The sequence below is a fragment of the Podarcis erhardii genome (genome assembly GCF_964252035.2).
Source record: "Podarcis erhardii genome assembly, chromosome: 3".
Lineage (NCBI taxonomy): Eukaryota > Metazoa > Chordata > Lepidosauria > Squamata > Lacertidae > Podarcis > Podarcis erhardii.
The window spans coordinates 89,543,758-89,571,291 of NC_138507.1; the positions used below are offsets into that span (position 1 = coordinate 89,543,758).

The 27,534-nt window shown below is 42.1% G+C and overlaps 2 protein-coding genes across 4 annotated transcripts in view; one reads left to right on the plus strand and one right to left on the minus strand.

Moving 5' to 3' along the window:
- RBKS (ribokinase) overlaps positions 1-22,917 on the minus strand; it is a 65,482-nt gene extending 42,565 nt beyond the window's left edge. Inside the window, exons 1-3 of one of the 3 annotated variants that reach the window (XM_081854201.1) lie at positions 22,634-22,907; positions 7,982-8,114; positions 4,264-4,327 (exon numbers count right to left, since the gene is read on the minus strand). In XM_081854201.1, coding sequence (XP_081710327.1) covers positions 4,264-4,327; positions 7,982-8,114; positions 22,634-22,905 — 469 coding nt within the window. In that variant the 5' untranslated portion in view covers positions 22,906-22,907. Of the gene's footprint in view, positions 1-4,263; positions 4,328-7,981; positions 8,115-21,676; positions 21,713-22,633 lie in introns of those variants that run through there. The other 2 variants (XM_081854203.1, XM_081854202.1) reach the window with 2 other exon arrangements.
- Positions 22,918-23,072: 155 nt separating this feature from the next.
- The window catches only part of BABAM2 (BRISC and BRCA1 A complex member 2), a 128,948-nt gene continuing 124,486 nt past the window's right edge, over positions 23,073-27,534 (plus strand). The window contains exons 1-2 of the mRNA XM_081854200.1: positions 23,073-23,154; positions 25,499-25,651. Coding sequence (XP_081710326.1) covers positions 25,524-25,651 — 128 coding nt within the window. The 5' untranslated portion in view covers positions 23,073-23,154; positions 25,499-25,523. The remainder of the gene's footprint in view (positions 23,155-25,498; positions 25,652-27,534) is intronic.

Sequence of the window (27,534 nt, forward strand, 5' to 3'; positions counted from 1 at the left end):
CAAGACAATAAAAACAAACTCAGATTAATTAACTGCAGTTAATTCTCTGTTTCAGCAAAAGCGGGCTTTTAATATAGACTTTACTGGAAGCTGCAGTGTACTGTTAATTCGCGTACACATGGCAGAATAAACATTTATGTGACTTCTGCACACGGTGATGTCCACAGTTATACATTTCCCCAGTCTTGAACATACTGTTCAAGCAACTTCATTGGGTCACTTAGAATTCTAATATTATGAAGATTTTCTTTTTCTTTATCCACTTTTTTGTGTTTTATGTGCACAGTTTTACAAACTTCCTATGTCTCTGCTGGCCTGCTTTGCTGAGTAGAGGAAGAGGACTTTGGATAGAAATTATTAGTGCAGTGTTGATGTGAATGCAGCCTCTGCATCTTTCCAAAGCAAATTCCCCTTTGGACCTCATAAACAACTATGAAAGAGACCACACAGGTGGCTCTTTTTCCTTGTGTGTAGCATCCAACTCAATACTTAGAAATGCCACCTAGTTAGCTTTCAAATGCTGTTAATATTTCATTGTAACTATTATAATGGCTGTTGATTTAGTTCCAGATTAAAATCTCAACTAATGATGGATTCAGAGGACAGTTTGTGTCTCATTACTGTAATTTATCCTTCCGTCTTTGGGGGAAGATTGTAGCTCAGGTATAGAGCAAGTACTTTGCACTTGCATCAAACCGTGGCATCTTAAAGTAGGACTCTGAAAAGTCCTTGTCTGAAATCTTGGAGAGCTGCTAACAATGTAGTAGACAATGCTGAACTATTATTATTATTATTATCATCATCATCATCATCATCATCATCATCATCATCATCATTATCATCATCATTAATTTCATTTATGAATCACCTCCCATAAAGCATCTTGAAACAACTTACAATACAATATAAAACACTTATATTATCTGTTTTTTGCAGATAAAGTTGCTCAGATTCGGGAAGAGGTAGACTCCACTGTGGAAGCAGGGCCGGGGCGGGAGAGTGCTAGAGTCCTGTCTAGTCAAGTTGCATGGCATCAATTCCAATCTGTTACCTCCGAGGATGTGGACAGGCTGCTTGGACGAGTGAAGCCAACCAGCTGTCTCCTGGATCCTTGCCCATCCTGGCTTATAAAAGCTAGCTGAGAAGGGCTGGGCGATGGGCTTCGTGGGGTGGTGAATGCTTTTCTCTGTGAGGGAGCCTTCCCAGACCCGCTGAAAGAGGCGGTTATTAAACTGCTTTTTAAAAAATCATCTTTAGACCCGGCCAATATGGCCAACTATCGCCCAGTCTCAAATCTTCCATTATTGGGCAAGGTGATTGAGCGAGTGTTTGCTGAACAACTCCAGGCATGCCTGGAAGAAGCGGACCATTTGGATCCCTTCCAGTCAGGATTCAGGCCTCATCATGGGACTGAAACTGCCTTGGTTGCACTGGTTGATGATCTCTGGCGGGCTAGGGACAAAGGTGAGAGCTGTTTCCTAGTTCTGCTGGATCTCTCAGCGGCTTTTGACACCATCGACCATAACATCCTTCTGGACCATCTAGAGTGGCTGGGAGCACTGTTATACAGTGGTTCCGCTCCTTCCTCCTGGGCCGTGTTCAGAAAGTGGTGGTGGGGGATGAGTGTTCAGACCCCTGGGCTCTCACTTGTGGGGTGCCTCAGGGTTCTGTCCTCTCCCCCATGCTTTTCAACATCTACATGCAGCCGCTGGGAGAGATCACCAGGGGGTTTGGGCTGGGTGTTCATCAGTATGCGGATGATACACAGCTCTACCTCTCTTTCAAATCAGAACCAGTGAAGGCGGTGAAGATTCTGTGTGAGTGTCTGGAGGCGGTTGGAGGATGGATGGCAGCTAACGGATTGAGGCTGAATCCTGAAGTACCGTTTTGGGGGGACAGGAGGTGGGCAGGTGTGGAGGACTTCCTGGACCTGAATGGGGTAACTGTGCCCCTGAAGGACCAGGTGTGCAGCCTGGGAGTCATTTTGGACTCACAGCTGTCCATGGAGACACAGGTCAATTCTGTGTCCAGGGCAGCTGTTTATCAGCTCCATCTGGTATGCAGGCTGAGACCCTACATGCCCGCAGACTGCCTCACCAGAGTGGTGCATGCTCTAGTTATCTCCCGCTTGGACTACTGCAATGCGCTATATGTGGGGCTACCTTTGAAGGTGACTTGGAAACTACAACTAATCCAGAATGCAGCAGCTAGCCTGGTGACTGGGAGCGGCCACCGAGACCACATTAACACCAGTCTTGAAATACCTACATTGGCTCCCAGTACGTTTCTGAGCACAATTCAAAGTGTTGGTGCTGACCTTTAAAGCCCTAAATGGCCTCAGTCCAGTATACCTGAAGGAGCGTCTCCACCCCCTTCGTTCTGCTCGGACACTGAGGTCCAGTGCTGAGGGCCTTCTGGCGGTTCCCTCATTGAGAGAAGTAAAGCTACAGGGAACCAGGCAGAGGGCCTTCTTGGTAGTGGCATCCCACCAGATGTCAAAGAGAACAACAACTACCAGACTTTTAGAAGACATCTGAAGGCAGCCCTGTTTAGGGAAGCTTTTAATGTTTAATAGACTATTGTATTTTAATATTCTGTTGAAAGCCGCCCAGAGTGGCTGGGGAAACCCAGCCAGATGGGCGGGGTATAAATAAACTATTATTATAATTATTATTATTATTATTATTATTATTATTATTATTATTATTATTATTACAATTGCATATAAAGACAATTAAAACACTATTATTATTATTATTATTTGCCGCCCATCTGACTGGTTACACTCTGTGCAACTTACTGCAAAGTAAAACAACAAACACATTAAAACATCAAACATTAAAAACTTCCCTATACAGGGCTGCTTTCAGATGTCTTCTAAAAGTCAGACTGCTGTTTATTTCCTTGACATCTGATGGGAGGGCATTCCACAGGGTGAGCACAACTACACACATAAAATCAATTCAGATCCAGGACAGATACCAATTGGGATAAATCTTTTTCAAGGCTTGTTGAAAGAGGAACGCCTTTAGGAGGTGCTGAAAACCCATAGAGGCGACACCTATCCAATATGCAATGGGAGGGTTTATTCAAAGGGTAGGTCTGCTGGCATCATTTGAAACTGATCTCCTTATAGGATGACATCTGCAGGATGCCCTCTCCTGCAGAACAAAGTGATTTGTTGCGTCTGGCTGGGATGAGGCAGCTGAGTACATTAGAGGATGAGCTAGATGGGCCGATGGTCTCTGACTTGCTATAGAACAACTCACTGTGTTAATACAATTTATTTATTTAAAGCATTTTTTCCCCATTCCTCAGCCAAACAAACAAACAAACAAACAAGCTTTCAGGTCAATAAGAATTCCACTCTACAAAGAAAAAACACAAAAGCAGAAAGGAGCTTGGTCACTGTGGCACCTGTGCTGGGAACCTTACATTTAGGCAACTGTAATGGGCTTTGTGTGGGGCTTCCCTTAAGGCTCTTCTGGAAATGGCAGCTGGTGCAGAAGGCTGTTGTTTGGGTGGTGGGTGGTGTCCCTTACCAGGTACACGTCACAACTGGGCTATGGGACCTGTATTTGCTAACTATCAGTCGCCAAAACAGTTTGAAGGTGTTGTTTAGGGCTTTCTGCGCAAGTAACAACTCTGGACCAGGTTATCTGAAAGCCAGACATTCCCAGGGTCAGGGCATTAGGATGAACAAACGGAATCCATTTATCCACGTCACACTGTAACGATTTTCACTGGTGGCCTAGTTGTTGAAGAACCACTCTGCTGAAAAAGGAGAGGTCCCATCTGTATTGGCATTCGGCCAGCTTTTTAAGACATACCTGTTTAAGCAGGCCTTCCCCTTGATCTCTTGACACGACTCTCCTGCTTCAATTACAGTGCTGTTTTATTGGGTATTTTAATTATGGATATTTATATTTTAATGCTTGTGTAATTGGTTTGCATACTTGTAAACTGCTTGGAAGCTTGCCCATTCATTTCTATGGGTCTAATCCAGTAGCCTCTGGCTGGCCTGTGCTCATCAGGATGGCTATAGGGCAGGATGTGGACATGGAAAAGTCAGGGGAGCTCTAGCTTGGCAGCGGCTCTGCAGGTGGGCATACACCTGCAGGCTGCCACTGCCAACCCAGAGCTTTCCTGACCTTGGTACTGTCTCACCAGCCTTGGGAGGATGCCACTGCTGCCCCCACCCTCATACCGCTGATGGTCTGTGATTTACTTGGGTGCAACATAGTTAAAATATGAAACGTTTACCTGTGGGAATCCCATGTTTCTTAAAATTTTCAAGATAATCATTGCCAAAGGAATCCTTCCCAACCTACACAGCAAAGGTGAAAAAAAACATTAGATCTCTTACATTTAGTTGATGTTATGCAACTATATATTGCACATGTGTCATAGCATTGTATTCCAAATGGAAATATTCTATATCAACGGGGGGGGGGGGAGGTACACTCTCTTCTTGTGCATCTTGATTTACTGAGGCTGTAGTTTCAGCAAATTTTAACATTAAAGCATTCTGCACTCCTGTTTTGTAAGACCATTTCAAATACATGAGGTGGGATTTAACCAAGTTGTTCCGTGAGCATAACAAGGTCCATTCAAAGAAGTGGGGGACTTCCTCCACCCCTTAAATCCGCTCTGGAGGTTTGGGGGAAGCTCCAAAGAGGTTTAAGGGGTGTATAGTGTGGGAGGAGGGGGTGGAAACATCTCAGTGTGAGAATGAATCATGTCCCCATGCATATACCATATGTTGAATTCCACCCAGAAAGTTTAATAGGCATATTATTTTGCTGTATTGCTGCAACTCATATTTAGGATTCTATGATGTCCCACTTGGGATTTCTTTCACCGTATAAAGTGATTGCAAAATAATGTAGTGTAAGGTCTCTCTGGGAGAAGAGTATTTTAAAAATGCAAAAATAGGATATCCATAAAACAAGCTCCACAAAACCAGATTTTTAAGCGAATGTTTAGCACCATGGGTTGAAAGTGATTTCAAAAGCATATAGCAAGACAAAGCATTTTAGAAGATGCTATTAAGATGCCATTAAAGAATATCACTGCTCCTAAGGGAGAACATAGACATCAGGGACACTTTGGTAAAGATGGACTATTGGGGTCACAGACCAGAGAGGAATTAGACAAATAAACATGTCAAGTGGTTCTTGAAACTGAGCAGGAACGATTTGTGGTTTCAGGATTCCCAGTCGGTCCTTGATTCGTATGTTAACATTTTACCAGAGCTGACATTAGCTATGCTTCCCTAGAGTGTTCTGTGTGGTTCAATGCATTAGGGTAGTGCAGAATGCAGCATAAAACCATCTAAGACTTTTTAAATTGTTCTTTTTGCTTCAAGCCACTGATTTCAGTCAGTTTGGAATAAAAAAAAATGGTACTAATTTCATAGAATTGTAGAGTTGGAAGGGATAGGATCCAAGGACAGGTCTTTGGGAAGAATATACCTTCTATTTGGGCGTCATTTCTTTCTTGTGCCCCTTCCTTCAAGCATTTGATAACAAAAGTTAAGACTTTGAATGGGAAGGTAATTGGTTTTGCAATGATAGGGTGCCATCCTGATTTTTGGACTGCCCCTTCCACCAACCTAGTATCCAATGTTCCAGCAGGATGTTGTTGGCTAAGATTGGCCTACAGAATCAAAATAATCTGTTAATCTGCAAATTAATTATATTGGGATGGGCAGGAGTATTTACAAGCATTTATTACTGCACTATGCCCTTTTAAAATGTGGGGTTTTGGGGCAGGGTTATTGGGTTGTTGTTTTTATTTTGATTATGTATTTTGTGGTTGGTTTGGGTTTTTTTATTCTGTGAACCGCCCTGAGACCTCCAGGTATAGGGCAGTGTATAAATTCAATTAACAACAACAACAACAACTATCTGTTCTGCATAACTAAATTCTATGGTCAACTTTTTTAAGAAGTATCTTTCTTATTTTTATTGCATAGGAATCTCAACTTTGTTATCAAAAATTAAAAATCTAGTAAAATGAATTTGGGATGGGGGGATTAAATCATATTTTAGGATGTCATAATTCAGCTTCTAAATTCATTGTTGTCATAGACACACTCACACCATTATGTAACGAAAACAGCAATGCTTTTTCAGAGGATTGTTCCCCACATCAGTCCTGCAAGCATCACAAATGCAGTTGGCAGTGACCTACGATTTGAAAGCTTTTTTACATTCCATACTTAGCATACCCAAGCCTTTGCTAACAAAGCACAACTGAGGTTCAGAGGCGACTTTCATTCTTAAAGTGCTGCAAAGGAACAAAACTGAAGCTCGGCCAGATAAAATGGAGATGCTGGGGGTGGATGGTCTGTTAAAGGTGGGTGTAGGGCCACAGTCCTTATGAGCACCGGTCAATTTGGCTTTGCTCCATTAAGTTGATGTGTCTGTCTATGGCCAGGAGTTATTTTCACCAGTTGGGGGACCCCTTTCTGGAAGGGCTGAACCATTGTCTGGCCTGGTTTGGCTATCTCTTGCCTTGACTAATGACATACATGGGCTTGTCCTTGAAGACATTTTTGGAAACATCAGCTGGTCCAGGATGCAGCAATACAGGGTTTGTTTGTTTTCACTAGTCCATTACAGCATTATGAGAAGTCCAAGGTGCAGGTTTCAGCCTTCAAAAGAAGAGAGGAGAGCTTGCATCCAAATGTTAAGACTACAGCTCTCATCATCCCTGATCACTGGACATGCTGTCTGGGACTGATGGTCAGGACTGATGGAAGTTGGGCTGAGTCCAATGACATTTGGAAAGCAGGAATATAAGAACATAGGAAACTGTTTTATTCCGAGTCAGACCACAGGCTCATCTAGCTCAGTATTGTTGACACTAACTGATTTTATGTATTTGATACGATTTTACGTATTTGATATTTTATGTGAACCACCCTGACCTTTGGGTATAGGGCGGTATAGAAATTAAATAAATAAATAATAAAATAAAAATAATAACTGGCAACAGCACTCCAGAAAGTCAGCCAGGGGGTCTCTCCCAGCCCTACCTGGCAATGCTAAGAAATGAACTTGGGACCTTCTGTATGCTATACCCACTGAGCTACAGCCTATCCCCATCTCAAATAGTCTGTACCTGGGATACCTTAAAGACTATCCACTCCTATATCTCCCTTGAGCAGAGCTATAAACGGTGCCACTAGCATCTCAAGTAAGAATACTGCTACTAGAAACAGTGTCAGGGACTGGAGGAATGGTGGAGACCGCCTACCCCTCCTGAACCTTCCAAAGAAGAGGAAGACAGCATAGATTTACAACAGTGGTTTGAGGAAAGTCACAGCTCAGAGGTAGAGGAAGGGCAGAGTTGGGAAATAACGGGAGAGGAGGAGGGGGAAACAGCCGGAGCAGCCGGCTGTCACATTATCACTAGAAAGCAATCCAGACCCCCTTTCTCCCAGAACCCAGTGAGAATTGAAAATAGGAGAGCAAAGGGCTCGTTGGCAAATGGCCCTAAGCAGCCACCATACAGTGGGTGGTGCTGTTGATGACTGAAGAGAGAAGGGGGGTGGGGATTAGTCAGAGCAATGCCATTACTCTAAGAGGCAGCATTTCTAGGCCTCTCTCTGTGAATATTGAATAAAAAGACATTGGAAAGAACTCTCCCTGTTTTGTCTATTCCTGGCAGCCTACTGTGGGGGGTGGGTCGGATTCCCTGCAGCCTGACAAACAGAGCGTTTTGCAGTGGGGGTACCCATTATATCAAGTTCCCTCCTGAGGAAAATATGCCCCACTTGCCCCACTGTTGTTTTTAAGGAAAGCAATAAAGACCATGCTTTCTAACCAGGCTTCTGAGGAGCTAGCTTAAGGTGCACTGCTAGAAAGCTGACTTGAACCCTCTGCTCTTAATTTGTTTTTCACTGTTGCTTTTTAAAAATACACTTACGACCATACGTATATTTGGAACAGGTGTGAACCCAGAAGACGCTTACCATGCATATCATGGAGGTTTTCGCCCCAAGTCGAGCAGCTTGGACACACTGGTTGGCACCTTTCCCTCCAAATCCAGAGAAAAACCTGTGACCGTGTATGGTTTCTCCAGCTTTTGGCAGGCGTGTGGTAAGGCTGGCAGTTAAAGAAAGAAATATAATATGGGGTTTGAGTGAATTAACAACTGAAATCGTAAGAATTACAAACCTCATATTAATTGGGCATATACATAATGTAATAGAGGAATCAAAGCTATTGGGATACATCCAAAAGTACTTACAATAGTAATCCAGTACAGTGGTACCTCAGGTTACAGACGCTTCAGGTTACAGACTCCGCTAACCCAGAAATAGTACCTCGGGTTAAGAACTTCGCTTCAGGATGAGAACAGAAATCGTGCTCTGGCGGCGTGGCAGCAGCGGGAGGCCCCATTAGCTAAAGTGGTGCTTCAGGTTAAGAACAGTTGCAGGTTAAGAACGGACCTCCGGAACGAATTAAGTACTTAACCTGAGGTACCACTGTATAGGTAAATGCAGTCTCTTTCACTATAAGCCTCTCTGTTCAAATCTTCTCCACCACTATAACTAGTATGAAGAAAAACAGGCCTTAAAACAGATGCATTGAACTTTGTTGTTAACAGATATGTCACAGCAGAAGGTGGTACCATGAACCACAAGGTCCAAAATAAAGCTTTAAAGTTCCCGGGTCAACAACTTTGCATAGAGCTAGGGAAACTGGTGCTCCCCCACTGTTGCTGCATTACCATTTTCATCACCCCTGGTCATTGGGAGTTGGAAGCCAACATTTGGAGGGCCACAATTTCCCCATCCATGGCTTAATAGAAGAGGATGAGACAGTTACCTTTGCTGATAATGATAACATATGCTATAAAAAAATTAAAACCTAACTATTTATTTATTTTTTACAAAAAATGCAATTGCACAATTATGCCAGGAATCTGATGAAAACCACTCAGCAAATTCTATGTAATTCTCTCTCTCTCTCTCTCTCTCTCTCTCTCTCTCTCTCTCTCACACACACACACACACACACAGAGCAATCATCAGAAAGAACAATTCTTCCTCAAACACATTTCCACCTTGCATATTAAACATACTCCCAAACACTCATCTATACGCAGTTATGGAAGGTTCACTTTTACCGATACAGCTATTAATAAAATAGAAGTATTGTTAAAATGTAATGCTATTATCTTGTCACAGATTTCTGCAATGAGAAGCAATTATTAGATTTTGCTTTTCATCAGACTAGCTTAAAAGGCATTTCAGACCGCTGCTTTGAATTGACAATGATGAGTAATCTGTACGAGTAAGGAAGCATCAGAATTCTACACTTACTAACATTGCCACAAAACTGCATAATAGACCAAAAGCACACATACGCAGAAACAGCTAACGTTACAAACTAAACCCAAACAACTTTGTTAGGATGTTCACAATTGTTACCTACAACATTTTCTATGGTAATTCATAACTGACATAAACATTCAGACTGGCACCTTACGCAGACTTATCAAGGAATAATTCCCATTGTGCTCAGTGGGAATTATTTCTGATGTAAGCATGGTTAGAATTACATACACTGCAAGTGAAATGGATATGTGCACACCACTAAAATAGTCTACAGATGAGTTAACATAATTTCCATTCCATTGTATACAGCAAACTCTGTAATGTAATCAGAATTAAATTAAATCAACTCTTTCCCCAATTTTCTTCCCAGTTTAATTGTGCATGTTGCCAATTAATCTTGACCTTTGTTAATATAATAGCTATTTTGCACTGGCTGTTCTCTTTCTGGCACCATGTCACTGCTGATGGTGCTTTGAGACACAGCCTCTCTGAAGGATTCTTCTTGAGGGACTGATGGAATGATAGACAGGAATACAGTCTGCCTACATCAGGGATCCCCCACTATATCAGGGATATAGCATAAAAGAAAAGAACACCCCCCCCCAAACAACCAACTCCCCCTACAAAAGTCTTTTAAAAAAAGAGAAAGAAACTGACAGGTATCCACAGGTATCAGGGTGTCTAAGGGTGCCATATTGGAGACTCCCAGTCTCTATGGTCACCTGTGTGTGTGCTGCCATCTTTCAGTTTCAGAAATTTGACACGATATATGCTGCATACCACCCAAGAACCTGACTTGATGAAGGGTAGGTGGCACAAAAACACCCCCCCCTTATACTTCATGCAGATCCCGGAGCTGCTAACATTTGTAAAATTCAACATAAACAAGTTAAAACACATATCACACTCGGATTAACTGAGTGTGATATGTGTTTTAACTTGTTTATGTTGAATTTTACAAATGTTAGCAGCTCCGGGCTACTCTCACTATGCTCCAAAAACCTGAAGAAATAGGTAGGTCACCAGCTGCTACCTGGATGAATATAAAGAAGAGGACATCTGTATCTATTCTGGGCAGGAGTTCAAAAAACGAGGTGCTGCCACTGAGAAGACCCTGCTACTCACTCCAGCTCATACTCATGAGGGTACCACAAGCCAGGCCTCCCCATAGATCTCAAAACTCAGTAGGTTTTTACTGGGGAACTCCCAGCACTTTTTAAAATAAGTAACAGAAAAGGTCCCACATAAGTATTTTTTCAAACATTAACATAGAGATGGATTGAGACCATTTGTATTCAATGGTCAGAATTTACTGCCTTGCCAAAGACTATCAGAAATCCCATAGTACGACTGAATTCATTCTCAACTATAGCCTCTCTTCATTGGTCCTTACTTATGTTACATCATGAGAGAATTGTGGATGCAAAGCAAAATCCCCTGGAAAAATCTGATATGACCGCCTTCCCCCATCCTATTTTTGTTTCATTCAGGAAAGTGGAGCAGTGACTCATTTATTTGTAGCACTGTTAACACATACAGGAATAAAAATTGATACAAAGAGTGAAACCCTACTACCTACAGCTGGGGAAGACCATTCAGATAAGGGGTCTGAGAGCAACTGCCATAGCTGCTGCTACCGCTACCACAGAGCAACATGTTAAATTGTGCGATTGTGCGCTGGGGCTGAGCTCAACAACCTGTCACTTTACACTGCAATTTTAAGCATGTCTGTTCAATAGGACTTCCTCCCCTGCACATATGTATAGAAAATATACAGAAGCATATTAAATAAAAGGAATTTAAAGAAAAATCTTCAATGGTGAGTGATCTGCTTATAAACCTTGGTGTACTGGGTTTGTCACACATCAAGAGTTTTGAGCAGAAGTCTTAAATGCATTGCTTTAAAGAAAATACTTAATAACCAAGGAAACGGGCAAAAGAACTGGCAAGGAGGCATGCTAAATGCCACATAGCAGAAGATGTTTACACAGGACTTTGTTCCTGGCAACAAAAAATGTTATAAGGGTGTTGACAACACAGCACAATGTTCAGTTTGTGAATATCTTAAAATATGGTGAGATGGAGTGAAAACTTTGCAGGGCATCCAAAGCACGTCTCAAAACCTCCAAAGTCCAAGTAAGTTTGAAAAAAAAACACCAAATAAGGGAGACAGGGAGGAAGTCAGATTTACTCATGGTACTGTAATTTGTAAAAAATTATCTCCTATCAAGAAGGTACAGTGGCACCTCGGGTTACATACGGTTCAGGTTACAGACGCTTCAGGTTACAGACTCTGCTAACCCAAAAATAGTACCTCGGGTTAAGAACTTTGCTTCAAGATGAGAACAGAAATCGTGCTCCAGCGGCGCAGCGGCAGCAGGAGGCCCCATTGGCTAAAGTGGTGCTTCAGGTTAAGAACAGTTTCAGGTTAAGAACAGACCTCTGGAACGAATTACGTACTTAACCCGAGGTACCACTGTATAATGCATTTGGAGGAGTCCCTGCCTATAGTCCTAGCCTACAGTAGTGTGGGTATGGGGCTCTCTGATCATCAGAGGATGTCCCTGAAGTTTTGCCACTGGTTCCTCACAACTTTGGTTATGACAACCAGAGTGAGGGCTTGCCTGAGACAAATAGTAGCCAGGTTGCTAACAGAAGAGACTGGCTCAACATATTGTCTATGAAGAATCTTAGATTCCACCTTTGGACTGAGCTGTAAGAATGAACAGAGTCCATATAATACAAGACCTGGGACAAATTGGCTCCTGTTTGAGTCGAGTTTCACATTCCCATGGAGGATCTATGTAGGATGATCATGCAAGGAGATAGATCGCTGGGAGAAATGTTCCTCTTCTGTCACTACCTAACTACAAAGGCTCAGGGTGGCTACATCTCAGCAATGTGGGCAACTGAGCACACTTGTAACAAGGCATGAGAAGACAGCCTCTCACAGCTTGTACATAAGAGATGAAAAGGGCAGGACAAGGATGCCAGCCATACTTTAGCTTTGACAACAGGATTTTTACAAGTCCCCTCCTTTCCCAGATTCCTTGGAAGCTGGTGCCACTTATATTATCCGTTCAGCATTCAAGACTTACAAATTCAATTTATGTCCAGATAATGGGTGCTGATGGCAAAGAAGAAACTGCATCATCAGAATTCTAGCACCCAGAAGTGATTATTTTTTGCCCTCTTAACCCTCATCAGGATTAAATATTAGCCATGTCTGCAGCCACTGCCTGATTTCTGCAGTCTAGCACACAGCACTCATTTTTAGCACTAGACTGACAACTGATGCCAACGTGATGCCACGCACCACTTCTCATGCCACTTTCTACCAGTCGTGGGAAACCCTCTGCTCACAGTGTTACACCTGATCATCCTTAAAATTCTTAAACAGGTCTCATTCTTGTTCTAATCTATTAATCCTCTGCTTTTCTTGTCTAACCCTAAAATTCCATCTAATTTTACTTACAGTTGCAAATTCCCATAGTTTAGTGAACCACTCTTTTAGAAGAATTTCCTTTCCCCCAGTATTTTACACGCAGCATCCTAGCTGCTAACACCATATAAAAGACATCCTGCTAATATTAAATATGATTTCTTGAAATAAATGTTTTGCCTCTGGGAAGTCCACCAACAGTGGATAACATCCACTCTGTTCAACACTTCCAAGAGTTACTGTTACCAGCATCACATATACCCTTTTAAAAGTGTTGAATATCACCTAGTCTATAACTTGAGTTTTTTTATTAATGATATTGATACAATTCATATTGTTCATATATTCCCTCATATCCTCTAGAACCCCTCTCCTATCATTGCTTCCCATTTTCAAGTGTAATCCTATTTTCTGTCTTCTCTCTTACTCAGTATAATTTGGTAAATTTCAAACAGCATATTTCTTGGTTTCTCTCAAATTAATCCTTCAACAGTATTTAACTGTCTCAATTCCACTCTGTATCTGAACTCTCTCTTATTTGAAGATATTCAAATACTAGCGGCCTTATTATCACTCAAAATTTCCTTAACCCTGTTCAGGGGCCTGACCTGATTACTGTTAAAATTCCACTGGAATGATTCCATTTTTGTTAAACTGTTGCTAAAATAGCTGCATCCAGTGGAGATTTCAAGGAACAGAAACAGTTTTTAAATTTACCCTCCCCACACACTTTCCATAGTGCTACTAATCCCTTTTCAAATTTTTATCTTAATTTTCTGTGCACACGAACACATTTGGTGCAATTCCAGCAGAACAGTTTTCCAAATTGTTTATACAGTATAGCCTTCTCCTATTTCATAACTTTTAACTGATCCATTTCATGGGCTGCTTCTGTAGCAATAGACACACTAAGCTTTACTCAAAGGAGATTTACTGAAATGAATAGACCTAAGTTAGTCATATCCATTAATTTCAATGGGTCTACTCTGAGTATGATTAACATTGCCTATAACCCAAAATATATAATTTAAAGAAGGATATATCCATAGATGTCAGGAGGAAGCCTGTGCTATGATCAGATCTGTAGTCTATAAATTTGTTAATCCAGCATACCTGAATCTCAAATAACTTTGACTGGAATGGAACAAAGCCAGCTGACACAGTTTTGCAATCATACTATCAAATATCAAAAGGTTACTGTTCTCTGGCAAACATATTTCTTAAACGCACATGATGGAAAGGTTAAGGCCACAATCATATGCACACTAAGCTGGAAGTAAGCTCTACTGAATGCAGTGGGGCTAACTTCTAAGTTTCATAAGGGCTAAAGCTAGTTTTTCATTGCATGTTCATTCAAAAACAATGTCACATGACAGGCAAACTGAAATGCTCCCAACTGATGCATAGCAATAGAAATTTCTCTGGGAATTTCAGTGCACAAACTGTAGTCATCAGACTGCAATTTATATATGTTCTTTCCACACAAGCACAGAAGACGCTTTTGAGTTGCTGATTTTATTTCATTTTAAACATAACTGTTTTCCTTCTAAGATCAAACAACCCCAATTCACTTATTCCATTACCCATGCTAAGGCCCCAAAGAATTAAGCAATGGTTTCCAAGCCCCATGTGGGCTATAATGCCATAGAGCTTGGTAAAGGCAAGCCTTATCTCACAATCCATAATTTTTAATTGCCAGTACTCAGAGGAATGCCTAAATCTTCCACTGATGGCATCACAGTCTACTGCCATGGAAATAGTTAGCACTACAAACAGCGACCTCACCTCTATGGAAAACAGAGAAGACTGTGTAAAGTGGAAATGACAGCTGGGATAAATCAGCCTTCAAATATAATAAACATTTAAAGTAGCCTGCTTAAACATACACACAGACGAACACACACCAACAGTTCATACTAGCCTAGGGATCACTGTAGGACACACAAGTTTCTGGAAATGTCCATGTGTCCTTACAGACTCCTGTGCTGTTTCTATCTGCAGGATCTGCACCATCTGAGAATTTATTATTCATCCTCTCAGGGCTGGCCAACATCTCTAATCTCAGTCCCTGCTCCTCAGTTTTTACTATCCTGCATCCAGCTGATCTTTACTGGGATTGTGGTTCTGCATACCAAAGTTTAAGAAGGCTGCCAACAAACTGGAGCGTGTCCAGAGGAGCGTAACAAAGACGACAAGGGTCCTGGAGGGCAAGACATATGAGGAAAGTTGTGGGGGACACACAGCAGAAGAGACCATTTAGAGGTGACACAGCAGCCATCTTCAAATGGATGATGGAGCAAATTTGTTTTCTGTTGCTCCACAGGGCAGTACATGAACCAATAGCCCCAAAATACAATAAAGGAGATTTTGATTAGACTTCAGGAAATATGTGTTCATGGTATGAGCTGCTTGAGGAAGAAATGGATTGCCTTGGAAGTTATAGACCAGGGGTCAGCAACCTTTTTCAGCCATGGGCCAGTCCACTATCTCTCAGACCATGTGGTGGGCCGGATTATTTTTTTTGGGGGGGGGAATGAATTCCTATACTCCACAAATAACCCAGAGATGCATTTTAAATAAAAGCACACATTCTACCCATGTAAACACAGCAGGCAGACCCCACAAATAACCCAGAGATGCATTTTAAATAAAAGGACACATTCTACTCATGTAAAAACATGCTGATTCCCGGACCGTCCACGGGCCGGATTGAGAAGGCAATCTGGCCGGATCTGGCCCCGGGCCTTAGTTTGCCTACCCATGAACTAAGCCATCTGCTGCACAACAGTAGATTTTCTGTTGCATGGAGTTAAACTAGATAGCCTTTGAGGTTATTTCTGCTTCTCTGTTTCTACGATTCTAAGCTCTCGACTTTGCCCCTTGTCCCATCTGTTATATTCCTGCCACACATCAAGCACATTTCAACAACAAACCATGAGCTGTAAAACCATAGGACAAACCTTGGTTATAGGGCACGGTTAGCCTGGAGAGAACTAAAGCATGAGCAAAACAGCCACAATCTCCTCCCTGGGAGTCCCCCCCCCCATGCTAAACCATGGTTTGTGAGTGAACCAGACCATTGAAACTAATGGGCATGACTAGTTCGGGATCTTTAATTTCAAAGGATCTACTCTAAGTAGAACCTACTTAGTGGAACCCAAATGAACAACTAACACAACTGCCAGGCTCCTGACACACATCTTGGTGTCTTGGATAATACCTTCAGTGACTCTGGGTCACATGCCCAGTGACTACAATAAATATATTCTGTGGCAACAAACCATTTAGAAAATGAAAATCAGAAATGCAACTGGCCACTGTGAAACATTTTAAAGGTTTAGGGCTTTTAGTCAAGTGCCTGCTTAGAGATCTGTATAATGTATTTTCTCTTTCACGGGTGAAAAGCTTTAATTACAGGCTAACTAACAATGAAACAGAATGATAACTCTAATGTTTTGTTGAGAGTTTATAGATGTGTTTAAGGCTGGATGGAGAAAAAGAGCTGGAAGGTGGCTCCAGGCACATTCGCCAACATGAAAGAAGGCACGCATTCTGGAGAGGAGGAGAGAAAGACAAAGGGAAGGTGGAGAAGTCTAGGCAGATCGTGGGGAGTGGAGGAATGCAGGCGGAGATAAGGGCTGTGCAGAGAAGGAAATTCATTTTCTCCTCAAAGAACCCAAAGCAGTTTTTTCAAATCTTGGGGAGATATAAATCTAGAAAACTGGTTTTTGGGAAATCTATGAAGGGAATGGAAACAACTTGTTGTAATTGGAAAAAAGAAATAATGAGGCCAAGAGAGAACATTCTAAAAACAATACTGTTCATGGTTCACATCAAAGGAGGAGTTGCACAGAGCAGACAGAAGCAAAAGATAATTGCATACACACATTTTAGAGCAGGGTCAGTACCCTGGAAGGAAAAATGACCTATTCAGTATTTTGGGCTTCACGGGAGAGAAATACCTTCAGCAATTGTCCTTGTTTGCCTGCCACAGTAAGACAAACTATTGCTTACAGGGACTGCTCATGGCTAGCAAGAAGAGAACGTAAGAGCTTGTGTTCAGACAACATGCCAAGCCAAACTTTGCTTGGCAGAGAAAAAAAAAAAAACCCCACTGGGGTAGGAGCAAAGCAGCAGTGAACTCTTCTCAGGGAAATTGCATGTTTGTGAATTCTAGTAAGCCAGAGTTTACCACAAACTAAGCCAGGGGTCAGCAAACCTTTTCAGCAGGGGGCAGGTCCACTGTCCCTCAGACCTTGTGGGGGGCTGGAATGTATTTGGGTGGGGGAAAATGAATGAATTCCTATGCCCCACAAATAACCCAGAGATGCGTTTTAAATAAAAGCACACATTCCACTCATGTAAAAACACCAGGCAGGCCCCACAAATAACCCAGAGATGCATTTTAAATAAAAGGACACATTCTACTCATGTAAAAACACGCTGATTCCTGGACTGCCCGCAGGCCAGATTTAGAAGGCAATTGGGCTGGATCTGGTCCCGGGCCTTAGTTTGCCTACCCATGAACTAAGCCATTTGCTTACTGTGATGTTTCAAACCAGGTGCCACCACATATAATTGAGCTTCACAATAGGTCTGTGTGGTATAAGAAGCTAAAATACACTTTTACGTATGGCTTTTATGTGTGTATGGCTTTAAAAGAGGCTTAGACAATTTCATGGAGGATGAGGCTCTCCATGTCTACTAACCCTGATGGCTATTGTTCTCTTCCACCAGGGATCAAGCCTTTGGAGTGACAGGCCCTGCCTGTGGAACTCCTTGCAAGTAGAGGTCTGGTAGGAGTCAACCCTGCCTTCTTTTGAAACTTGCATTTTTAAACCTACCAGTATTAATTGCTTTTTTTTTTTAGTAAGATTTTATGTTGTAAACTGCCTTGCCAATTGTTGGCTGCAATTATATTTTAGTAAATTGTGGGTTGCTTGCTTTATCAGCTGTTGGTTTGCTGATATTTTACTTGTGATTATATTGTACTATATATTAATTTTATTGGAAACCTCTTTGGAAGAGTTTACTCTTCAAGATGGCATATAAATGTTTCAAATAAATGCTATGCTATGCTATGTTTCAAATAAATGCTATGCCTCCATTCGCAGAGCTATTTCCGGCAGAATAAAGTATAGGATTGCTCTGCCTATCTTTTGAATGTATTTATGATTATTGTTTATTGTTACTCAGTGTGAAGCTTTGGTAGATTGATGCTGCCTTTATCATTTCCTAAAATCTAAGGCATATGTTTTTCATTGTTCCTCCTCAGCCAATCAGCCTATTAAAAATTATTATTAACAGAACTGAGTACAAGATAGGACTAGAAATCAGGATGCCATTCCTATTTTTGGGTGGTGAAAACAGCAAGCCAGACGCAGATGAATCCCCATGAGAGGGTAAGAACTGAAATATTGTTTGCCCACAACAAGCATACGTGCTTGATTTCAGGGTTGCAACTTTTCTTGTTCTCAAAAAAATTAGAAGGAAGCAATATTATTGTTTCAGCATAGCTCTCTGCATTTAATTTCATCTATTACAGCAATTTTCCATTTTAAATTCAGTTATTTTTAGTGTGTCTCATTCTCACTAGCCTTGTGTACTGGAACTCTCAGCTGCATGAAATGCTATGCAGATCTTAAGCCAATACTGGCCATCTCTAAGTTCCCTTCACTGCCATTCTAAAGCATTCCTGCAATGTTGCATGAACATATATGTTGATCCGGAATTAAATTCCACTATAATAAGGCAATATGTGTGTAGATTCATGTAATGAGCTGAAGACTGAAGGTTTTGTCAACTTACTGGCAGGATACTGGAGGGGAGGGCTGTAGTAAGCCATTCCCAATCCTCTATGCCCACATAAAGTTTCCTAAATTCTAGAGCAAAATGGGGGAGAGAGTTTTTGGACCAGCAGGTGGAATGGATGAGAGCTGGAATCCAACAACATCTGGAGGGCCACAGGTTCCTATTTTAGCTTTAACATCCCTTTTCTAGAACGTCAGGTGTTAATAGACCTGACATAGTCTCTCCCACTGTTAACAACAATTAAAATGCCATTGCCACCAACAGACATTTAAAATTCGAACATTTAAAGGATTATCATCAATCCTCAACACAGTAGACACAAAACATGCTAGCCTTCTTATACAAAATGAAAGAACAAGGTCTCATGAGGGCCTTTTAGCATTTTTATAGTGCAATACTATGCATCTCTTCTCACAAACATGTGCCAAAATTCTGGGGTGCTTTATAGAGTCACTGACATTGACAATCAATACAACAGAATGCAGTGGGGGGAAACAGTGTGTGTTTGAACATCACAATAAACCATAAGTTTCAGATTTTAAACCAATCTGTTTAGTGTTTTCTTTGTTGTACTTAAGTCAGTGTGGACGCAAAAGTGTTTTTAATTTTGCAAAAGATGGCATATTTTTTTTTTTTTTTAGTTTTTATTTTAGTTTTATTCTTCCCTGTCTAATTAGTTTTAGGGAACAAACATAAAAGCTATTCATTAGCAGTAATATGTAATCTGCTCCAAATATTTGCTTAAATTAGTATTTGCAAAGTGTGTTCCGAGTAACTCTGGGATTTAACTGAAACTCTTCAGGGATTTCTTGATGAGAAGATAGATAATTATGCATATGCTGCCTGAAAGACTGTTGGGGAACTATTACTGATTTACCCTGAAATGCATAGTTGAAGAAAAGTAATGGAAGCATTCTAGGGTGACAAGTGAGCTTAACAAACCTAGCTGTGTGCTTGTCAGCCAACTGCAACCTAGACCAGGGTTGGAGGGTTTTTGTTTTTTCCAGTCCAAGGACTGCATTCTTTCAGGGACAACCTTCTAGGAGCCACTGGTCTGTAGCAGGCAGAGCAATGGATGGAAGACTTACTTTTGCACAACAGGTTACATTTCAGGCACACAAATACCAGAGGTTTCTACACACATATACACCTCTCCAGCCCTCATCCAAACAAGACAAATTATCGGAGACCAAGGACACATTATAGCCACACAAAATTACTTGAGGGTTTGAGCAGGGCCAGTAAGAAATGTGGCCAGAGGAACAGGGAGAGTGTTAATGGCCAAATAGAGACATGTGGTCCAAAGTTTTCCATCTCTGCCTTAGACCACTGATCTTCAGCTAGTGAGCTGGGACCCAACATGGGGCCATGATCTAAGGAAATTTGAAACAGCAGGTGGCAAAAAAGAGAAAAGAAAAGGGTCTCCCAATGTATGTTTGGGCTAAAGGTGGGTCCCTGGTTTGAAATTATTAAAGGCTAGAACATGCTCCAGAATTATTAAAGGCTTAGAACATGCTCCAGAATCCTCTGAAAGACACATGTAAGAATTGTGAAGCAGTCATCAACAATCCATCAAATGAGGAACGTGTTCCTGGAAATTATTGAGTAAATAAGTAAGTCACCCATCACTTCTGTAACAGGTCACAGTGGTCTCAGAACAATACTTTCATTTTTAGTAGGAAGGCAAAAGTGTATCAGGCAGATATTCCTGTTTCCACTGGACCATAGCTCTGCAGCAGAGCACTTGTGATGCATGCAGAAGGGCCCAGGCTCAACCTTAAGGCATCTCCACTTAAAAGGACCCAGCGGCAGGTTCTGGGAAACATCCCTGCCTGAAACCCTGGAAAACAACACCCAGAAAGAATAGATGGGCAAAAAGCCTGACTTGATATAAGGTAGCTTCCTATGTTCTTGGGGGTATTTTTGTTTGTCGTTATGACTGTAAGGCTATTGATAGATCTTTTACATCTTATGACTGTTGTGAACTTCTCTAACTCTGGTAAAAAAATGGAATACTAAGTAAATAATGTCAGAGAATGGAGATTATGTAATGACAGAACATGGGATCCATTGTGGACTGTATCTTATCCTTCCTGTATAAACAGCAGGTTGTAGTAGGCACTTTTGTCTTAGTTGGAAGGAATATGGTTACTTGAGTCACACTGAGCATGGGGAATTAGAACTCTTCAGTTCTGTTTGTATATCCCATTAAGAGTTATTAACGTATTAACTCCTGATAACTGAAAAGGCAAAGTCCACAGTGATATTTTCATTGGGATACATTGATCTGTAAGAATATGCAAACTCTTAACTTCAATTTTTCCCCCTCTCACACAAAAAAGTTATGTGAACCTAAAATTACTTCAAAAGCTTGAATGTTTTCACAAATTAAAGTTGATTTCTGCTCCAGAAAGAATCGTGGAGGTACTTTAACTACAATTTGTATTCCCAATCAACACACAAACAGATAAAGTTTTTTCCCTACTTCAGTTCAATATGTGCAGAGAGGCGACTGCAATTACAAAAGGATAGTATTTATTTTGGACTTATTAGGAGCACGATCCTAAGCGTGCACCATTGCAACCCATCTCTCTGCATATTTACTCAGAAGTAAGTCACACTGGGTGGTATGCAGTGGGTTTTTGGGGGGGCGGGGACGCATACCCATAAACATTTTGTTAATTCTTTGTACTTTTGTCCATTTACTGTATTCATTTCCCCCGATTTGAACTATAAAATGGTGATTTTCTTGAGTCAAAACGAGAGTACCCCTAAACATTTTTTAAGAAGAAAAAAAAAGCACCGGTGGTATGCAATGAAACAGTTGTGCTAGTGCAATAATTAGTTCTAGAATTGGTGCAAGTGAAAAAGGATTATTCATTACTTTCTTCCCTACATCTGTTCCAGAGCGTTTGACGGCAGTGGGGGACAGGACCCAGAACAAGTTGGGGCTGTGTGGAAATGAGGAGAATGTTCCATTGTGGAAAGAGAAATTGTGCTAGCTGAATGGCTCACATCAGTACTGCTGCATGCAACCCAAAGAGTTCACAGGGACTTGCTCCCGAGTGTACATCTTAGGCATGCTTCAGAAGAAACCTTCATGACATCTACTAGGCTGCAGCAGAGAGAGAGAGGCCCTTTGTCAGCTCTGCTCAAATACAGTGGTGCCCTGCAAGACGAACGCCTCGCAAGACGGAAAACCCGCTAGACGAAAGGGTTTTCCGTTTTGGAGGCGCTTCACAAAACGAATTTCCCTATGGGCTTGCTTCGCAAGACGAAAATGTCTTGCGAGTTCCTGCGGGGTTTTTTCCCTCCCCCCCCCTTTTCCTAAGCCCTAAGCCGCTTATCAGCTGATCCGCTAAAAGCTGCTAAGCCGCTAATAGCGCTAATCCGCCAAGCTGTCAATGGGCTTGCTTCGCAAGACGAAAAAACCGCTAGACGAAGAGCCTCACGGAACGGATTAATTTCGTCTTGCAGGGCAACTGCCACCTGAGGAGGGAAGAGTGAAGGGGAGCCGGGGAATTGCATGGGCTCTTCTGAGAAACCAGTTCACTTGGGGCTCCTGCTCTGTTTGCAACTCTTTCCCACCACCCTTCTGAGTAATACCCCTCCCCACCTTCTCACTATATAGAAGGGTCTGGTGACTTCTGTTTCAGTGTATCTGAAGAAGTGTGCATGCACACGAAAGCTCATACCTAGAACTAACTTAGTTGGTCTTTAAGGTGCTACTGGAAGGAATTTTTTTCTTTTGTCTTGACTATGGCAGACCAACACGGCTACCCATCTGTAACTGGAACTCTTTCCAATCCAGTTGGCCATGATGAACTTCGCCACTAAGACCAGAGTTTGCTCTTTCCCTCCCCCTTCTCTCTACTTCCAGAGGCTTGGGCTTGCAGGGCTGCAGCCTCCAACACGCCTCCTCCTCTCCCTGGACTCTGCAGCCACTTCGGGGTAAGAGCCTTCAGCAAACCGAAGCAGCTGGTAAAACAGGGGGCGCAGCAGCAGAGGATCCCATTTGCCATACTAACCTCACCAGATCAGTCATACAGGATCCCACCACCACGACCTCAGCAGCTGCCATGTCAGAGAGAGGTTTAGGACCACAGCACCTAACCTGACTCGCATCTACCTGAGCTGCCTGGGCACTAGCTCTCCAACCACCGCTCACCCCGCTTTGCCAGAGGGGGGTCCTTCGCCTGCCCGTTATGTGCGCCCGCCAAGGCGCCTGAGTTTTTACTTTGCGCTTTCCCGAACTTCGCCCGCGGAGCGAGCTCAGCACACCGTTATCAGAGCACCCCATTATAACTCTGCTGCCCGTTCTAACGGGCGCGGATTTTTTTTTTTTCAGGCGCGCTTTGGTAGCCTATATATCCACGGAAGCCCCGATTTCCTTTTTTTAAAAAAACAACAACTGCCTATCGGGTGCGCGCTTGGCTTTTCTGCAGGAGATTGGCGCGCGGGCGCGCACGCAGGAGCGTGCTGGGCGGAGTGGGAGGGTCTACGCAGGCGCGCGGGGCAAGGCGAGTGGCAGCTGCTGGGTTTCTTGGAGGTTTGTTTGCCCGTACTTCTCCCCTCCCCCCCCCCCGTGCAGTCTCCCTTTACACACAGCAACAGGGGGTCGGGTGGGAGGAGGGGCAAATATGGTTCCCCTTCAGGCTGGGTGGGGTGGGTGGGTGGATGCTGGTGGGGTTTCCCCACCCTTCCTCTTTCTCTGCTTATTGGGGGAGCAAAGCATGTAGTAAGGGGGGGGGGTGGCTTGGCTGGGGGGGGGGGAAGGGACAACAACCCCTCAGACCTGGGCATTTGACGTGGGGAGACCGTTTTATAGGAAACAGCCACTACCAATTGTGTGTAAGGCTTGTGCTGTACTTACTTGTAGGTGCTGCTAATTTATGAATCAATACTGTCGCTCATAATACCCGTTTCCTGTGTTTCTGGATAGATTGCAGGGTTGCAGCAGCTGGTGCCCTTGCTGGGCTCATGTGCCACTCATTCTTGCTACAGGTCAAAAGCCAGTTGTAGTGGATAAGGACTGATGATGCCTGGCTCGGGCATCATCTCTGCCATGAGCTTAAGCAGCCATTTAACTGGATCCGCTGCATCTGCAATATGGGTATAATAAATAAATAAAGAAATGTTCCAGTAGCACCTTAGAGACCACACAAAAGCTTATACAGTGGTACCTCGGGTTACAGACGCTTCAGGTTACGGACTCTGCTAACCCAGCAATAATACCTCGGGTTAAGAACTTTGCTTCAAGATGAGAACAGACATCACATGGTGGCGGCAGCAGGAGGCCCCATTAGCTAAAGTGGTACCTCAGGTTAAGAACAGTTTCAGGTTAAGAATGGACCTCCAGAACGAATCAAGTTCTTAACCCGAGGTACCACTATACCCAGAACAAACTTAGTTGGTCTCTAAGGTGCTACTGAACCAAAAAAATAATATTTATTTATTTCGACTGTGTCGGACCAACACGGCTACCAACCTGAATCTGGAATCATGGGTATAATAATTCTTTTAAATATATATATACACACTTTTTAGGTTTATACATTTCACTAATTTTACAGTCATTTTAACATTTCAAAACTGGGAAACAGGTATAATAATTCTAGTCTACCCTGTAAGGTTGTTGTGATATGACGTGTGTGAAGTGTGTGTTCGGCGCTTGAACAGCTATCTGTGCATGCCGAGTATTAGTATTTTATGTTACGTTGAGGAAAACTGTTGAGTTTTACAACACATAGTTGTCAAAGGTAAAGGCACCCTACAAAAACAAGTGCCAGCTGCCTACCATCGATATGAGGATAGGAGCTTGAATAACTGCTACCAGTCAGAGTTGACAGTACTGGGCTAGACGGACCAGTGCTCTGACTTGGGATAAGACAGCTTCAAGTGAGGGTTGTGTAAACAATTTATAAATTTATGAATCTATAAATAAAAGTGGGAAATGATTCAATGGCATTTAACCATTTATCTTATTTCTGAAATGTTCAGTTTTGTTTGCAGCACTGTAGTCTTCTGCACTTTTATATGAATATTGTTATATACTATTTACAAAGTTTAATGCGATCTCATATGTAGTATTTGGGCAGAAATTCAAAGCACGTTAAGTTTTCTATTGTTACTAAGAGACACCTTTCTCCCAATTTCCCCCCCAATTTTATTAAATTAATAAGCACAGCATATTTGGTCCCAGTTCTGACTTAACAAGGTATTTTAGTAAATTGTTTGGAATGGTAGGTAAATTTTATACTCTGGTAAACTTTAAAATGTGTTAATGGTTACTAAACTCATTGAGAGATTAATAAAAAGGGCACTGTCCAACTGCTGAAGTAACTATCAGGCCTGCACAACTGGTGACACACTGAGTTGAGCACAGCCCATCAGCTGGATACAGTTGTCTGCCAAGAGCCCAACAACCACCCCTCCACCTCTGCTTTTGTCACCCCAAGCAACCAGCAGAACCAGAAGATTTATCAAGTCAGTGGTGGGCTATTCTCATCTTGTTAGGCCATAAGTTGCATTGTATTTTATAATGGACCACTGAACAAAATGAGAGAACCATGTTTTATGAGTGAGATGCTTACTAAATATCAGGAGTGCAAATGGTCGTGTGGCTATAACTGTGGACCATAGCCAAGTGGATGGACAGCAGCTAGCCCAAATGTGCCCCCTGTTCCCAGCAGGCTTTGCTTCCATTTCCTTTCCCTTGGCCCCTACTTGCATCAGCCTTTTTCAAAAAGTTGCTTGCTGTCATCATCCTTTCCTTGCTTGCCTTGTCTTTGGCCCTGCCTTGTGTGTCAGGTCTCAAGAGTCGTCTCTTTTAAAATATGTATTGAAATGGTGTGGCTACTCTTTGATACGTTCACAATTATTTTTCCTTGCAGAACTGTGTGCACCTTGCAGATTAGGATGTCCCCTGAAGTTGCTTTGCACAGAATATCTCCAGCACTTTCTCCTTTTGTTTCTAATGTGGTCAGGAATGGAAAAGTAGGATTGGATGCAACTAACTGTTTAAGGATTACAGATCTGAAATCTGGGTAAGTGCCCTCAATGAATTCAAATAATGTCTATGTGCCAATTTTTGTTGTCTGTAATCACATTTAATTTATCTGGAATGAAGAAATTAAAGACGTTTTAGCAAGGCTATAGAAATCGTGGTTTAATGTGTAGTGCAACACAATTGGATTTAATGTTATTATTCATTGGTAGAGCTTGGTAATTGATTTCAGAAATGAATCTAATGTGTTTGAGCATTTCATTTCCATATCACATTTGGTTTTGTAACCAGCCTTAAATGCCTGTCTTAAGTATTTAGCTATACATAATCTGAAAAATAGGGCTCCCCAAAGTTAACTTTTCTTAAGATGTTACTGTTGAATGCTAGTTATATTGTGTAAGAATTTTCTTGTTGTTGAATACCACCTTTCATCTTTTACTGTTGGCAATAATGCTAGATGGAGGTTTAGCACTAGATCTAGGGACACGGGTGGTGCTGTGGTCTAAACCACTGAGCCTCTTGGGCTTGCTGATTGTAAGGTCAGCAGTTCAAATCCATGCAACGGGGTGAGTTCCCGTTGCTTTGCCCAGCTCTTGCCAACCTAGCCGTTCAAAAGCATACCATCACAAGTAGATAAATAGGTACCGCTGCCGCAGGAAGGTAAACTGCATTTCCATGCACTCTGGCACTTGTCACGGTATTCTGTGCACCAGAATCAGTTTAGTCATGCTGGCCACATGACCTGGAAAATCTGTCTGCGGGCAAATGCCAGCTCCCTCAGCCTGAAAGCGGAGATGAGCACCACACCCCATAGTCAAATTTAACTAGTCTTAATTGTCCGGGGGTCCTTTACCTTTACCTTTTTTACCTTAGGACTAGGATTGGGCTGAGGAAGAACTTTTATTTTAGGAAAGAACTGCAGCTTAGTGATATAGTGCATGCTTTGCAAGCAAAGGGTCCAAGGTTCAGCCTCCAAAATCTTTACATAGGGAAAATACCCCTATCTGAAACCCTGGAATGCTGCTCCCACACAGTGTATTGAGCTAGGTGAACTATGTTCCTAAACATGACTCTTCTACCTGGCCAGAAGGCCACCAATAGATGTAGGATGGTAGCTGTAACTTTGCATACATTACTGATGTTCAATGAACCCTCAGTATAACTTGGTGTTGTACCAGCCACAACCACAGGTCTAGAGAAGCAATAGTAATAAATTTCAGTGGCTGACACTGCTGTCAAGCACGAACACTATGACATGTTTCTGTGCTGATTTCTTCATTAGTGGGTCTGTTCTGACAGCTGACATTTCTGAGCTGTGGGGAATAATTGAGCACAGCTCACACAACATAATAAGCACGTTCTTAACCTAGGGATTTGCTCATATAATTTTAATATAGAATAGGTCTTGCTTTTTCTGGGAAACTCCCCTGTAACCTATTTTATTTAAATATTTTATGCTGTCTCTTTCAGCCTATTTAAAGACACCTAAGGTGACTAATAATAAGATAAAAATAAACAACGACCAACCAACAAATTCATAAAAAAATAGTAAAATAAATAAATAAATTGAAACACCAGCAGTAGTGAGATTTAAAACTACCAAAGTTGACCACTGCCTAAGTCATACATGCTCATCTGAATGGCAGCATCTAGACTTGGTGCCCCAAAAAATCAAGTAAAGAGGGAGCCAGGTGTGGCTCACCTGGACAGTGAATTGCAAATCTAGGCATCACTATTGAAAAAGTACAAATTCCACATTGGGTGTAATTAGAAAAGGAATAAATAAAATAAAACTGACAAAACAATACCAAATAAAGATCTGTTGTGCAACCACACTTGGAATACTGTGTACAGTTTTGGTCACCATGTCTCAGAAAGGATTTAGCTGTTCACTTTTTCCTCCCAAAGCACCCAAAGTTTAAT